A 15,710-nucleotide genomic window follows, 5' to 3' on the forward strand; every position below is an offset into this window, starting at 1 on the left:
GTTGGACAAAGCCTTTGGGCAACAGTCAAGAACGAGAGAAACAACGTGCGTATTTTGATTCCTTATATCATGTACAATAATGGTAACTGCCCAGTCCAAATTCCATTTTTGAGCCTCGTCCATTTGCAAGTCGTGAGTGTTCGTAGTTCGCGCGTGTCATGGGATTTCTTTCATCGACTCTGCTCCAGTCCAGGCCTACCTCCAACAACCGGCCTTCCGTGCAGCTTGACCGTATGGTGGAAAGGCTCATAGTCGCCCGCATCAGATTTTCTGGGGAGACATCGTCGCACGAACGCTCCACAATGCTCAAAAGACTAGGGCCCGGACTCGTCGCAGTGGAAACTGAACTTGAAAAGCATTCAAGGAATATCAAAGACGGGTTTGAGCTTCTTCACCAAGGCCCATTCTTCCATGGTGACTTCTGAGCGGTAGAACTCCTTCAGGGTGTCGATGCTTGCACGAGAAATGTGCGAGTAGAGCTGGTCACTCTCTTCCAGTTGACGGCCATACATGGGCTGATTGGGGCCCTCGACCTTGATGGCCACAGATGGTTGGCCCTTCTTACAAACAGCAATGGGCTTGTGATCACGTTCAATAGATGTTCTGCAATCATGGTTAGTGACAGATCCCAGCAACAAGCAAAGTCAAATCAGAAGCCTTAGAACTTACACTCGGCCAATATCAACGATCTCCTTCTGACCAGCAGCGTTGGTGCGCACTGCGGCCAATGGGGTGTGCATGCGCAAGCTACCCTCGATGACATCGATGCCAATGACAATGGGATCCTTCTTGTTGAAGACAGCGACAGGGCTGATGACGCAAGGGAAAATGGCCAGCAGCTTGGCCTCCTCCTTACGCTGTTCAGTCAGCGCGGCCATGTGCTTGGTGAAGTCGTCAAAGAGATGGTAAATGATGTCGGCGGTGAAGATCTTCACGCCGACCTCGGCAGCGTAAGCGGCGGCTTCCTTGTCAACCTTGACATCGAAACAAAGCATAACGGCATACTCCTTGGCCTTCTCAAGCATGGTTCCCGCCATCATCACATCCCGCTTGTAGACGGGACCAATGGAGATGTTCGCCACGGGGATCTTAGACTGCTTGAGGAACTCCAACAGAGCCTCAAGAGAACCAAGGGTGGAAGCCTGGACGGTGACACCACGGTTGTCGGTGGATACACGGCTAAGCAGGTTCTCTAGATCGGTCATGACTTCATCCTCGAGATCCTCCTCATCGTCATCAGGACCAACGACGAGAAGGCGAGAACCAGCAATAGCGTGTTCCAAATCATTGGCGGCAATCTTCACACCGAGCGCAGCCTTGACCTCCTTGTTGTGAACGTACTGCGACTTGAGACGCAGCTCCTTGAGGGGTGCAGGTGTCAGCAGGGCACGGATGTTAGTTGTGATCGGCCCATTCAGACCGCACAGAACGACGCGGTCGCCTTCACGGAGGATACCGTTTGACAGAATCACATCAATGGTGGTTCCGAGACCCTCGATCACCTTGACCTCAAGAACGGTACATTCGACTTCAGACAGGTACATGAGAGAGTTGGTCATACGCTCTTGGCTCAGCCTGGTCAGAAGCATCAGCATGTCAGGCACACCCTCGCCAGTATGGGCAGAGGTGGGCACAAGCGAGACATTGCGGGCCATGGACTTGTTCTCGTAGAACAACTCAGAGTTGAAGCCTTGCTCGGCGAATGCAAGCTTAGTAGCTTCCAAACGAGTGCGGAACTCATTCTGGACGCCCTTGCTCTGCATGCTCAAACTCTCCTGGAAACCATTGTTGTCAATCTTCTTCCAGCCATAGAGACGATCGATCTTGTTCAGTGCGACGATGAAAGGAGTGCGGCGGTCACGCAGCAGGCGCATGGATTCCAGAGTCTGAGGCTCGAGACCGTGCATGATATCGACGACCAGAATGGCGATGTTGCAAAGCGAGGAACCTCGCGAACGTAGGTTGGAGAATGACTCGTGCCCAGGTGTATCAATAATCAACAAGCCAGGAACCTTGAACTCGAATGCACCGTCCTTGTTTACAACAGCAGTCTTCTGCTTCAGGGCATCGACTGGGAAGTAGGTAGCACCAATCTGCTGGGTAATACCACCAGCTTCGCCTTCCTGCACGTTGGTCTGTCGAATCTTGTCGAGAAGCTTGGTCTTTCCGGTATCGACGTGACCAAGAATACAGCAGATAGGGGAGCGAAGATCATCCTTGGATCGAGCAGCCATGGCTTCCTCGTGTTGCTTCTTCCTCCGCTCTGCCGCCTCAGCCTTACGTTGTGCAATGGCTCTCTGGGTGGCAGACTGCTCCTCATCTTCGGAATCTTCGTCTGAGCTGTCCTCGTCAGAATCCTCACCGGAGTCGGAGTCATCTTGCTCAGATGATTTTCCGTTGGCAGCCTTGTCGGCACCGTTGGTCTCGGCGGGCTTCGCCTGCTCTTCCTCGTCAGAGGGGGCATCCCAGCTGTCCTTCACGTCGTCCTCGGCTTCTGCGGCTTGCTCCCAGTCCTCAATGGCATCGTCTTCCTCTACAGGGGCTGTTTTGGCTTTAGCCTCAGCCTCGGCCTTGGCCTTCTCCTCGGCCTCCTTCTTCCGTCGCTCGTCTTCGGCCTCGCGCTGCAAACGAGCCCGCTCAGCAGCGGCTTCCAGGTCATCCTCTTGCTTCTTGCCACCCTTCTTCTTACGGTTCTCATAGACGGGGCGTTTTCTCTCTGCACCGCCTTCCAGACCAGCCACAGAGACACCGGAAGCGAGCAGGTGCTTCTTTCGGAGCTCGATCTTAGCCTGGGCCTCCTTCTGAGCCTTCGTCAGGAGTTTACCCTCGCGACGCAGCTGTTCCTTCTTCTCACGCTCTCTCTCCTTCTTCTTTTGACGAGCCTCTTCACGCTTAGCCTCCTCTTCAGCATCGCGACGGGCTTGTTCTTCCAACAATGCCTTTTCTTCGGCTGCAATGCGTTCTTCCTCCTCGCGTTGCTTGCGCAAGAGCTCTTGCTGTTTTTGCAAAGCTGCGAGATGAGGTGGGAGCTTCTTGCCCTTACCGGCCGGCTTAGCCGCTGCTGCGGGCTCGGCTTCAACCTTCTTCTCAACCGGGGCGGCTTTCGTGGGCTCGGGCTTTTCAGCGGCAGGGGCAGTCTTCTTCTTCGCAGCAGCCTTATTTAAGTGAACGCAGATGATTAGATTCCAGGTAGGGCAGCACTATGGAGCGAACGGCACGAGGGAGGCCTCTTGAGAAATGTAGAAACGTACCTGTTCCTTCTTTCGCTGCTTCTCGCGCTCCTTCTTCTCCTTCTCCTTTTCCTTCTTGGTCTTCACGCGGAACTCGCCCTCATCGTCAGCAGGAGCCGGCGTGGACCCCGTTTCCATGATTGGCTTCTTGGGCTTGCCAGCGAAGACATCGTCTACGTCAAAAGTGCCCTCCTCGGGCTGCTTGCTGGCGAGATCGGCGCCGGCATCCTCACCCTCAACAAAGTCATTGACGGGCTTCCCCTTCTTAGCTTTACGAGCCTTGTTCTTTCGCAGGGCAGCCATCAGACCACCCCCGCCACCGGCTTCGTTTTCGGCACCATCCTCGCCCCCGCCGTTTTGAGTAGGCTCTTCCGCAGGAGCCTCGGTGGGGGAAGCAGTCTCGCCCAACTCGGCTTCCCAGTCCTCTTCTTGACGCCTGCCTGCCTTCTTCTTAGGCGCCATTTTCCCAAATTTTGGTGTTGAAATGGGTTCGGGCGGTGTCTTGATCCCGAATCGAGGGACGTTCGGGAGGACGCAGTGAGCGCACAAATCAAGCCAACCGTCGGCTTGTTGCTGAAAAATGTCGGAAAGAAAGAATTGACAAGTAATACGACCACTGGGAGTCAGTAGTTAAGTTGAAAGCGACAGACTCAAATCTCCCCGGAAAGAAAGACAGAGAATGGTAAAAGTGGGCAACGGATCGATAATTATTTCCAACGATTGCAGGCGGGTAGGTGGTGGGGCTTCCTGGTTATGTAATTTATGGGCAGCTAGGCATGGTAGTGTTCAGTGTTCAGTGTTCACAGTTCAGCCGGGGTAGGATGACCGTCGTCAGGGTAGGTAGGGTCCGCCCTATTTTTATTTCCAGTGTTGTACGCCCGTTTGGAAAAGCTTTAGAAGGACTCCTAAACTTTTATTCAACTGTCTGCGTGGTGTTCAAGGATCTCAAGAGCTGGAGAGTAGAAAAAGAAAGAAGAAGAGGCTACAGTCCATCCTAAGTTTTGAGGTGGTGCGCGTTGCGCGCGTGGCACACGTGGTAGGCGTGTCCATGTCCTCCCATGTCCTATCCTCTCTCTCATCCTGAGTCCGTCCAGTCATGCCATACTCGCAACAATTTTAGTAAAATAGGCAGATTATACAGAGACCACGTAGGAACCCTTAGATTCCGTTCGAGACTACGAGGCGCTTAATAAGTACGAAGGACGTTTTGGGCGTATTTTGACTACAAATCAATATCGGAACGATAGGGGCGCGGATCTCGTTATATCGACTGTTAAGGTGAGAACGGGGGTACTGTGACGGGCCAGAGCCCGGTGGTTGACCATATGCTATGGCCTTCCGGATACCGCCTTGGTAGAAGGGGTCCGAGCGAGGTCCTAGTGGTTCCTAACCGAGATAGGATCGACGCTGTTAAGGACCGCGACCGACTCCTATCCTTTCTTCTTTCTTTCCTCAAGATTGTTGAAAACAGCATGTTGGCCTAGTACAATTGAATCAATTCTGCTACAGCCTTTTATAGCCAAGACCTTAATTTTATGCAAAATAGGGTTTTGCGGAAGACTATTATGAACTATGTGTCTGTGTACATGCGTAGCATATTTCCCTGATCTACCTGCAAGCTGGTTGAAAAAAGGTATTTATCTAGTCATTAGCGTTGCCCACCTAGAGCCTGCGCCGAAGGAAGACGACCCTTGCGAGCGTCAAGCGAACCTGCCGACCTTCGATCCCCGCCTTCTAGATGGCACGGGTCACTACGATTTGAAGCTATCTTGGCAATAGAATAGCGTCTAGCTAAAGGGCGACCTCGGCAAGACAGTACCCGGCGCATGGTGAAGCGCTAGCTAGTGCGCTGGACAGGATAGACCGCTGAAGAGGATTATCTGGGCGATCTCCCTCTATTCAATAGCAGAATGGATAGGTAGATAGGGAAGGCGGTGAGACGTGACTTTCCTGGCTCCCCGTCCCCACCTAACTTTCCCTCTTCAACCAATCCCACTCATTCATCATCCATCCATCCTCTTCCAAGCATTCTAGCAATCATACTCATCGATCATCTATCGTATCCTCTTCTCAACTGTCACAGCTGGTACGGGCGCCTTGCTTTTACGACCGTCCAGACTGTCCCCAAGCTTGGCCCAACTTGGGTAGGTGACATAATGTTGTCATCCTCAAAGACGGTGAGTTCCCCTTTGTCTTGTCTTTTCGTCCTGTCGATACTCATATTCAAGCCAGAGGCTAGATCAAAAGCTGAATGGTTACGCCCAACTTAATCCAACGGACAAGACCAGGGACTTTCTCCGTGACTTCTTCAAGGTCCTTTCTCCTGACGGACGGGAATACCTAGCGGATGACGTTTCTGAGTGTGCAAACGATGAGCAGCTTCGGCAACTAGTCCGAAGCATCGAAACTGGTTTATTGATTCCCATGAAAGCACAGGGTGGCAAAACGCCCACTGATATTACTCCGTCTCCACGCTATGGCGTTGAAGATTCAATCGAGAATCTCAAGAGCCAGGGTATCGAGCCCATCACTAGAGGCCCTCAATCGCAACTCCGGCACCACTGTTTAGAAAGGGATGGCTATAAATGTGTTGCAACGGGGAGGTATAGTGGTAATCACGCCCATCCACAGAATGCACCCACGACTTATCTTGAAGCGGCCCATATTATTCCATTTATACTTGGATCCTTTCAGTCAAATGACCGCGAGGCAGTGGATAGACACGCAAAGATTTGGGTCAACCTAAGGCGCTACTTTCCGGTTCTTCGCCGGTTATCCTTTACCTCGGAACAAATCAATTCGGAAAAGAACGTCCTAATGCTAAGTATGATGCTTCACAAGGAATTCGGACAATTTAAAGTCATTTTTGAAGCAACTGGGACTGCTCACCAATATCGTATCAAGACCTTTCCAGACGCCGTCACAGATGCGATACAAAATTTACCCAGAAATCGGCTTGTTAGATTCAGGGTTCACAAAGGAGACTGGGAACTTCCAGATCCCGCGCTTCTCAAAATTCACGCTTGTATTGGAAACTTTCTGCATATGAGTGGCCAGGCGGAGATTATCGACAAGGTCCTCAAAGATTTCGAAGATTGTGGTGGGCTAGCCTCAGACGGAAGCTCCAACCTTGAATATCTTCTTGCAGTGAGTCGCCTCTCACTGCTACCCACGAATGTCAACGAAACACCCGATTCCAAGAAGTCTACAGAGAAGCAACGTTCAATGGAGAAGTCACGCCCTATGGAGCAGCAAGGACGCCAACGGGCGAAACGTTTTGACACTGAGAATCAACCATGGGGATACTAAATTGCATGATCAGGGAAGCGGTTTTCACGGACGTATGGTCTTTGAAATAGATGGGTTTGCACTTAGTTCCAAGTAATTCAACTTATTTCCTAGCCCGAAGTGGATTTTGATGTAACTTCCTGGTCACTTAGAATTATCGTAATATGACCTGATCCTGATTTGATCACGGGAGCGCACGGCCAGCGTCCCCGGAGCAAGCTCGTCGGGTCTTCTCCAATATTGACATATCAAACGCTTTGACAAGAAGTCTAATTGGACATCCGAAACGATAACGTTATACGCTTATAGGAGCCTTCTGATCTGCGTATTCTTAGCGAAGTGGGGATAATGCTCGAAGGCAGTCTGCAAGCAGACAGGCCGAAGCGTAGCAGTCGAGAGAAAGACAACACAACACAACAAAACACCCTAAGGACCATTCTGCCCAAAGTTGGGCACAAAGGTGGATGATCTCTGTGTTGTACGTACAAGGATCTTCTTGAAGAAGGTGTCGGATAAAGTGCTAGAGCTTTGTACGAATATATTCCGGAAGTGAATGCCTCGGATGTGGATTATTGGGTTCTTCATAGAATTTCCCCTGTTTAGCCTGGTTCAGAGGATTTCTTCCAATTCAGACTCTTTTGATCCGATTCTATTTATATGGCCCTTGCCTCCACCGCCTTGCTGCGACGGAAGGGAAGGCACAAAGCAAAACAGAGCAAGCTCCCACGGATCCAACCAACCAGAACATACCATCCAAACCGTCCGCACTTCCACCAGTACATTAGGGAACATCAAACTTGTTTGGAGGATTCTGCCGGAGGAATATTCCGCATCACTACCAAGGGACCCACAACCTCATTAGATAGCCTCTCTTTCTCCATCTCTTTCTCTCACACCAATCTAGCTGCGTTTCACCTTTCTCTTCTCCTTCTTATAGATCACCTACAAATAGGTTATGAGCCCTGTTTTAGCGCGCTAGTAAGGGTATTCGTATATCCTTACCATCCTACAGCGCTGCTTTTCGAAAACAGCCTTCGTAACCGCAAATCGTCAAGACTCCGCGTCTTTCTGAAACAGCTAATCAATGGCTGTAACGGACCCAGCGTCCAATAAGACTCCGCATCTATCTCCTTTTTGTAGCTATTCAACGGCTATAAAGGGCTCCGTGCCTATAGGACTCCGCATCTAACCTAAGGACTCCGCGTCTAATTACCTTACGAACCCTAGGACTACGAGCCTACCGAAGGACTATAGATCCGTAACGGGACTTCGACGAATTACCTTTAACGGATATAATATAAAGAGCTACGATTATATTAAAGCGATTCTTAAGGAGGAGTCTAACTTTACCGTCTAGCGAAAAAGTCTTTAATACTTCCTCGAATATTAAGACCGAGAGCTATAGCTTATAATAACTAGAGAGGTCCTCCTACTAATAAGTAATTACCTCTAGATCCCTTCTGAGGAAGAAGTCCGCTTTAATATTACTACCGATAAAGGAACTATCCCTAATAAAGTATCGTATAGCTAGATTAAAGCTTAGATATATACGAATATCTACGAAAAGAATAAGGCTTTCGCGGACTAGAAGAAGCTAAATAGTAGCTATTTTTACTTCTTATTTAAATCCTTAGATAAGTCTATTAAGATCTTCCTTAATCTATTTAAAATAGCCTTATCTATATATAATTATATCTATAAAATATAGGATCAGAAAAATCTATAGCTTTTTCAGTAAAAGTATAATAAATAGACTACCTTCTACTATTACGAGGGGGATAACGTAGCTACCTTTATTATAAAGTAGAAGAACCTCCTATAAGAAGTATAGAAATTAACGCTATATCCTATTTATATTATATAGTAATAGGCTTAATTTATATTTACTATTAAGTAGTATCCTACTACTAAACCTTTAGTTACTTAGCTCTAGCCTAATATAGATAGTAAGCGCGTTTTAGAAGAGGTTATTACTTAATTCCTATTATTTAAATTATCTCGCTATTATTATTCGGCTATAACCGCCTCTACTAAAAAGGGGGGTTATTTAAAGAATAAAAAGAAGGATAATTTGAAGTTAACCGAAAAGAATTTAAAGAGTTATAATAAGTAGTATACTATTTATAAGAAGAAGGATAATTATACTACTACCGAATACTTTAAGAATCTAAAGGGAAAGAATTATAAGGGTCTATCTAAGAAGGATAAATCTAATATATCTATAGCTATAGCTACTACTCCGGGTTAAAAGGACTAGAAAGCCGTTAAGATACCTACCGTATCTACTATTATTGGAGGCTACTGGGAGAACGTAGCAGACCCAAAAGAGGGGAGAAAGGAATGGTGAGATTGCATCTGGTGAGAGGTGCCTATCTAAGCTACGAAGGTGGTATACGTGGGCGCGTACCACGCTGGTGACACGCCTGACCACTAAGCTATCTCAATACCCCCCTAGACCTCGATCCACCAATCTCACTCAAAACATGAAAAACATAAAAAGTGATTATATAAATATATTAATAACGCCTTAATGTAGCTTTTTAAGCTTAAAAAGGTATTTAAACCCTTAGAATTAAGCTCGCTATAAAGGCTATTAAAAAGCTATTAAATAGCTATTAAATCAGAGCTTTTTTATACCTAAAAGGTATAGAAACCTCTCGAATTAGACTCGCTATAGTAGCTTAGTAAAGCTATCTACGGCCTATTCTATAGTAGAGATTTTGACGAATTTATATACCCCTCTAGAGACTTAGTCTCTAATATAGTGATATTTAACGTTAATATACTTTATTCGTTAGTATAAATTATAGCTTTTAGTAAGGTAAATAGCGCCTTAGTTATCCTCGTAGATTATAGTAGGAAGTTATAAAAGGGACTCTATATTAAGTTCCTTAAGGAAAAGCTATAGCTATAATACCTCTTATATAGCTAAAGATATAGCTATATACTTACTTTCTATAGAGGAAAGAGTAATATATATTTACTTTTTATAAGCCTAAGTAATCGTACTATTCGTAAGCTTAAAAAGGAAGCCGGAGGTTAATATACTACTATCCGTATATTTACCGGCCTAATCTATATTAACGAATCTAAAAAGGGGATCTAGTAAGTAGGAGTACGCGATAGTAAGCGTTTTAGAACCCTTAAGATATCGAAAGATACGCTTTAATATAGTTATATACTTCGTGGAGGGGTTATACGCGTATCTTATAAGCTTTATAACTACGAATATAATATCTAGCCGTATATTAACTATTAGCTAAATAAGTAAGCCTACTATCTTATAGTAAGCTTTAACTTCCGCCGAAGTAGTAGTATCCTTACGCGGTTATAGGATCTTCTTATTATAAAATAGCGTAGGAACTATATATATATCTTATAGATTAAATTTCGCGAGGACTTTACGAATATAGGCGAGCTAAGAAAGTATAACTTTACTATCTATAGATTAAATAATATTAATCGTAAGGAATCGCGTAGTAGTACCGTTATTAGTAATATCGAAGGATTTTCGAATATAGTCCTTAAGCTATATAAGAGATACGTCTAAAGGCGTAATAATTAGTATATTATTAATATATATAAGAAGATAGAGCTTATATTTTATATATACGAATACCGAATAGTCTACTTATAAGTAAATAAATCTAATTATTATTAGAGTCCTATAGATAGTATTATACTATTCGCGAGGACTCTGTTTTAGACCGTATAAAGTCTTTAAAAGAAGGCTATATTTTCTAGGCTCTTTAAAACTATTAGGAAGTTAAATATAGATTTCTTTAAGAAGCTCTATATTAAGAAACGCCGTAACGAAGTTAATATAATATATCTACTAGCCGAAATACGTAGCGATTACGTAGAATATTTTAAAGCTTAAAGCTTTAGCTATACTTATATAAATATTAAGATAATCGATTCCTTCGCGTTATTTAAACCCTTTTATAATAAGATATACTTTATAGGTCCTATTATCCTTAATACGAAAGACCTATCGAAGCGGAAGAAGCGTCTTTTTAGTACCTTTAGTAGGAAGATCGTATATATACTAAGTAGCGTTTTTTAGCTACTTCTATATTTCCTTATCTATAGCTTTAATCTATTTAGTCTATTTATCCTTATTATAATTTTATATTATATCCTATTAGCTATCTAGTTTATATAGTATTAACTAAGCTAAAGCTTAATATAAAAGTTTTAGAAGTAGTTATAAGTCTACGGTTATACTACGAATTAAAAAAATAGTATATTTAATATAATTAGCTAGAGCTATATTTAAACGCTTAAGAAAATATAAATATTCCTCTAACTCTATAGCCGCTTAAGTCTTCTTATAGACTCGTAAGAAATACTAAAGACCTATCTTAGGTATAGTTTAAGAACTACTTTCGATAGTTTTAGGATTAGCCTCGATAGTTTTAGAACTACCCTTAATAGTTTCAGAACTACCCTCTATAGTTTAAAGATTATCGTCGATATTTCTAGGACTACCCTCGATAGTTTCGGAACTATCCTCTATAGTTTAAGAGCTATTATCGATATATTTATTCTATTTATAGGCGAATCTCTGCTTAATCTATTTATAAAGCTTTTTAAGTTAGACTTTACGTTTAAATAAAGAAAGTAGTATATTAGACTACTTAGATAATAGTAGGTCTCCTATTAGAATATAAGAAGATAGAGTTACTAGCTATACTAGCTTATTAGGGCTATTAGCTAAATCTAGCTAAATTAGTTAATCGCTATTAGCTAGTAGGAAATCCGATAGTATATAATAGTATTAATTAGCTGTAGATTATATAGGAACTAACTTTAGCTCTATATCGAGATCGTATATAGGCTTAGGTAGATTCTTTATTATATTCTTATTAAAGACTATATTATAAGAGACTACGATCTTCTTTAAATAAATATTATAGAGTCGATATCTATTAGTACTATAGCCTACTAGTCTTACTTCGGCTATATATAGAGAAAGCTTATCTACCCTATATTCCTTTAGAATTAGATACTAAGCTTAGTAGCTAAGTACGCGTAGATTTAAAATATCTAGCTTTTTACTATAGAAAGCTTTATATAAAGTTATATTAATAGTAGACTACTAAAGACGGTTTATTATATAATTAATACCTAAAAGTAGTTCGCCCTATAGATATTTAGGAAGCTAATTTTTAGCTAATATAGCGATTAGCGGCTTAATAAGCTAATGATTCCTAATCTCCGTAATACCGTTAAGCTAATATATATAGGGGGGAATAGGGTCCTAAATAATACCGTTTTCTTCGTAAAAAGTAGCGATTTTAATATATTCTTATATATTATTACCTAAAATTACCTTAACTTTATAGTTAAATTACGTTGAAAAATAGGTTACTAATATACGAATTTTATTAGTAATTTCGCTCTTCGCCTTTAATAGGAAGACCTAATAGAAGTAAGTAGTATTATCGGTAACTATTATAAAATAACGATTATCTCTAACGCCTACGATAGAGATAGGACCCTAAATATTAATATAAAGCTTTTACGCCGGTAAAGTCTTAATACGCTTACCTCTTCTAAAAGATAAGAAGTATCCCTTCCCTAGGATATAAGAAGGATATAGGAATATAATACCGGAACCCTTTTTAATATTAATTCCTTCGGTATATTTAGGTATACGCTTTACTTTCTACTCGCCTACGTAATAGGCTCTATAATAAGCTAGGTCTATTAAAATAGGTTAAATCTTACCGATTTAAGAAGCTATAGCCGAATCTATAGCGGATATATAACTATTACTAAATACGTAGGATAGTTAAATAGATAGAGCTCTAAGTATATTAATAAGGCTATTACTATTATAGATATAAACCTAATATTAACCGTTCTCCTACTTTACTATTACTATAAGCTCTTCCCCCCTATATAGGGAGCCGTATATCTTATTAAATCGAGTCTTAATACCAGAATCCTTTATAAGTTACTATAAGGAAATAAGGTTTATATTAAAAGAAGGAATATACTAGACTCTAAGTAGCTTAAGCTTAGAAATATAATTTCTATTTAAAAAGTTTAGGATAATATTACTATATCCTTTAGTCTATACTTAATAACCGTTTAGAAGCTTTATATTAGTAATAAGTAGCGTAAAATTAATAAAATTTATATAATAAGATATTATATATACTAATACGCTAGAGTCTACTATCTAAGTATACTATTTGTTATTATCTATTAATATAGCCGTAATATTAACGGCTAATAAGCTTATTTCGGCGAAGCTTATTAAAATCTTCTTAGATTTCTCTTTCGATTTTAAGTCCTTTTTTAAATCAGAAGTACTAGCTATAGCTATATTAACTCCGTCTTAAGAGGTATTCTTAGATTTAGGGTTAAAGAAGTACTACTTACTAGTATAAGCTATTAAATGCTTATAGTAGATATAGTAATTTAGTAGCTAATTATTATTATCTTTATTATTTTAACTTTAACTATAACCTTATCCGGAGTCTCTCCCGCGGTCTCTATTACCTCGGTCTCTACCTCTATCTCTACCTCGATCGTTATTTTACATAGATTTCGTATCTTTTAAGGTAGAAATAGCTATAATTACTATATTTATAGATTTTTTATTCGACTTATATTTAATAAATTTACCGAAAATATGATTAAGTATACTATCCGGATTAGTTAGAGGTTTATACGTATTTAAGAAACCCTTTATACTTTAGTAGCTATTAATTATAAGCTTAAAATAGGCTAGAGCCTATTTAGATAGTAACGGGATATTTAGAACGGCTAAATTCGTAAGGTCTAGAGTAGCTTACTATTTAGTAATAAAATTATATAGATTACTACTAGTATATATAAGCTTAATTAAAGATAATAGCCTATAGCTTAAAGTAGTATAGTTACGAGTACTATATATATTACTAATATAAAGGAAGATTTTATATAAATCTTTATAATCGCGTATAAAGCTACGAGCTAAATCGCTAAGTATATAATAGATAAGGTATTTCGTAAGTATATATTTTCGGCGAAACTAGTGAAATCGGTTATTTAGTTAAGTTATATTCTTATTAATCTACTTATGAAATTCCTCTTTGATAGATTCTTATCTAAGCTAAGCGAAAAGGACGTTTTAAATAGCTTCTTCTATAGGAGTATCACGAGGCTCTTAAATAGGGTATATTATTTTACCTATAATAATAGACTATAGGTCTTCGTCTAGACTATCTATAATAAATTAAAGCCCCTATTTCTATTTCTCGAAGTTAGCTCTTTTCTTAAGTATAGGGACTAATTCGGCGAAGGTTTTAGCCGCCTTATAAGCCTCGAGATTAGAAACTATATTAAAAATATATAAATATATTAATCCTACTATAACGAAGTACTACTATATAGGTTAAGAGCGTAATAGCTCTAAAAATAGTATTAAAGCCGAAGGAGGGACTTTAGTAACGATTCGATACGATAGCTTCGGTAGCCGTATTCGATATATAGGAATTGTTAAGTCGTAAAGAGGTACGAAGTCTGTACTCTGTAGAAGGCGTAAAACGCGCCGAAAAACGATAAAAAAAGAGGTTATTTTGTAAGTTATACCTAGGTAGTAAGGAAATATAAATAACCTTACTATTTATACGCTAAGTAGGGCTTATAACCTATTAGAGGCTACTAGGAGAACGTAGTAGACCTAAAAGAGGAGAGAAAGGAATAGTAAGATTATATCTAGTAAGAGGTACCTATCTAAGCTACGAAGGTAGTATACGTAGGCGCGTACTACGCTAGTAATATACCTGACTACTAAGCTATCTTAATAACTATCTTATTTAATAGGGACCGTTTCTTCCTAAACGCTATATCTACTACTATTATGAGTATTTAAAACGATAAAAATTAATATATTTAGATAGTTAATTCTAGCGTAAGTAATTATATATATCACGGCGTAAGTTATATATAGTAACTTAGGACGATTCACGATCGAATCGACCCCGTGTTGCCTTAGGGTAATAACCCTAAAGGCTCTGTGTAGGGCTATAGGGACTCGGTATACAGAACCCCTATATATATATTATAGGAACTAGTAAAGTCTACTATACCCTAAGATTTAGTCTTTAAAAATTAGAACTATAGACTTAGACTCTCTACCTAGCTAATAAGTTCTCTATCCTACGATATAGACCCCCTAATAATTACTAAATCTTCCTATTTAGCTATCTAGAGAAGAAATATCTATACTAATAACCTATTAATAATCTACCTATCTTATAGTAGTAGAATAATCCTAACGAGTTAGTAAGAGACTTAGGTAACTCTTAAGTAAACTTAGCCTAATCTCTCGGGACCTAGAAGATAGATCTAGTTATAAGATATAATCTCCCGAATAGGCTAAGTTAAATAAATAAAATACCCTCGATTGTTTTCTAGCGTAGATCTAGTAACTTAAATATAAAGCTATAATTCGGTAACGAGATATTCCTGAATCTTAATCTATACTTTCTCTTTTCTATTAATCCTAAGATATAGAGATTAAAATTAATAATATCTTATACTACTTAAGCTCTATCTTAATCCTAGAGTAATATATTTAATAGCTTAATAAATTAGAATATATCTTCGAAGCTAGTCCTAACTAATATATAAGTAATTTATATAAGATTCCTATTAGATTCTTTATATTAGAACCGATCTAATAGGCCTAGTAGATAAATTATAAAAAGACCGAGTTTATAGTCTAATAGCCTATCTAGGATAATTTCGTTAACTAGATACTTAAATTTATCCGAGGAGATCGATTTACGGAGGCTAATATTACGGAAAAATACTATAGTACTTACTAGCTTAAGGACTAAGACCTATACGCGTTTTATAACTACCTCTAATCTATCGAAAACTATATAAATATTTAGAAGAAAGAGTATACTTTTAGCTACTATATAAAACTATATCTAGTTCTTAAAAATAAACTTAAAGTACTATACTAGAATAATCTCCTAGAGAATTATACCGATATAGTTTCGGCTGCGATCTATATATAGGATAGTCGAGATATAAGATATCGGAATCCTTCTCTATCTAGAATAAATCCGAAGAAGTAATACCGGGAAGACTAGGACTAAAAGGAATAATAGAAAAATACTAAGAAGTACCGATCCTCTTTCTATAGATAGAAGACTATAAATCCTAATCGAAATACTCCTATCT

The 15,710-nt window shown here is 40.3% G+C and overlaps 2 protein-coding genes across 2 annotated transcripts; one reads left to right on the forward strand and one right to left on the reverse strand.

Annotated features, from left to right (window-relative positions):
* Positions 1-359: 359 nt before the first annotated feature.
* N7539_007576 (putative mitochondrial translation initiation factor IF-2) lies at positions 360-3,692 on the reverse strand (the record flags this gene model as incomplete). The annotated part of the gene is made up of 3 exons (XM_056937177.1): positions 360-603; positions 670-3,155; positions 3,252-3,692. The coding sequence occupies 3 exons, from the start codon at positions 3,690-3,692 to the stop codon at positions 360-362; spliced, it is 3,171 nt and encodes a 1,056-aa protein (XP_056787976.1).
* Positions 3,693-5,386: 1,694 nt separating this feature from the next.
* N7539_007577 (HNH endonuclease signature motif containing protein) lies at positions 5,387-6,539 on the forward strand (the record flags this gene model as incomplete). The annotated part of the gene is made up of 2 exons (XM_056937178.1): positions 5,387-5,407; positions 5,463-6,539. The coding sequence occupies 2 exons, from the start codon at positions 5,387-5,389 to the stop codon at positions 6,537-6,539; spliced, it is 1,098 nt and encodes a 365-aa protein (XP_056787977.1).
* Positions 6,540-15,710: the final 9,171 nt, after the last annotated feature.

This window comes from Penicillium diatomitis, assembly GCF_028827545.1.
Source record: "Penicillium diatomitis strain IBT 30728 chromosome Unknown utg000010l_segment0_segment0, whole genome shotgun sequence".
Lineage (NCBI taxonomy): Eukaryota > Fungi > Ascomycota > Eurotiomycetes > Eurotiales > Aspergillaceae > Penicillium > Penicillium diatomitis.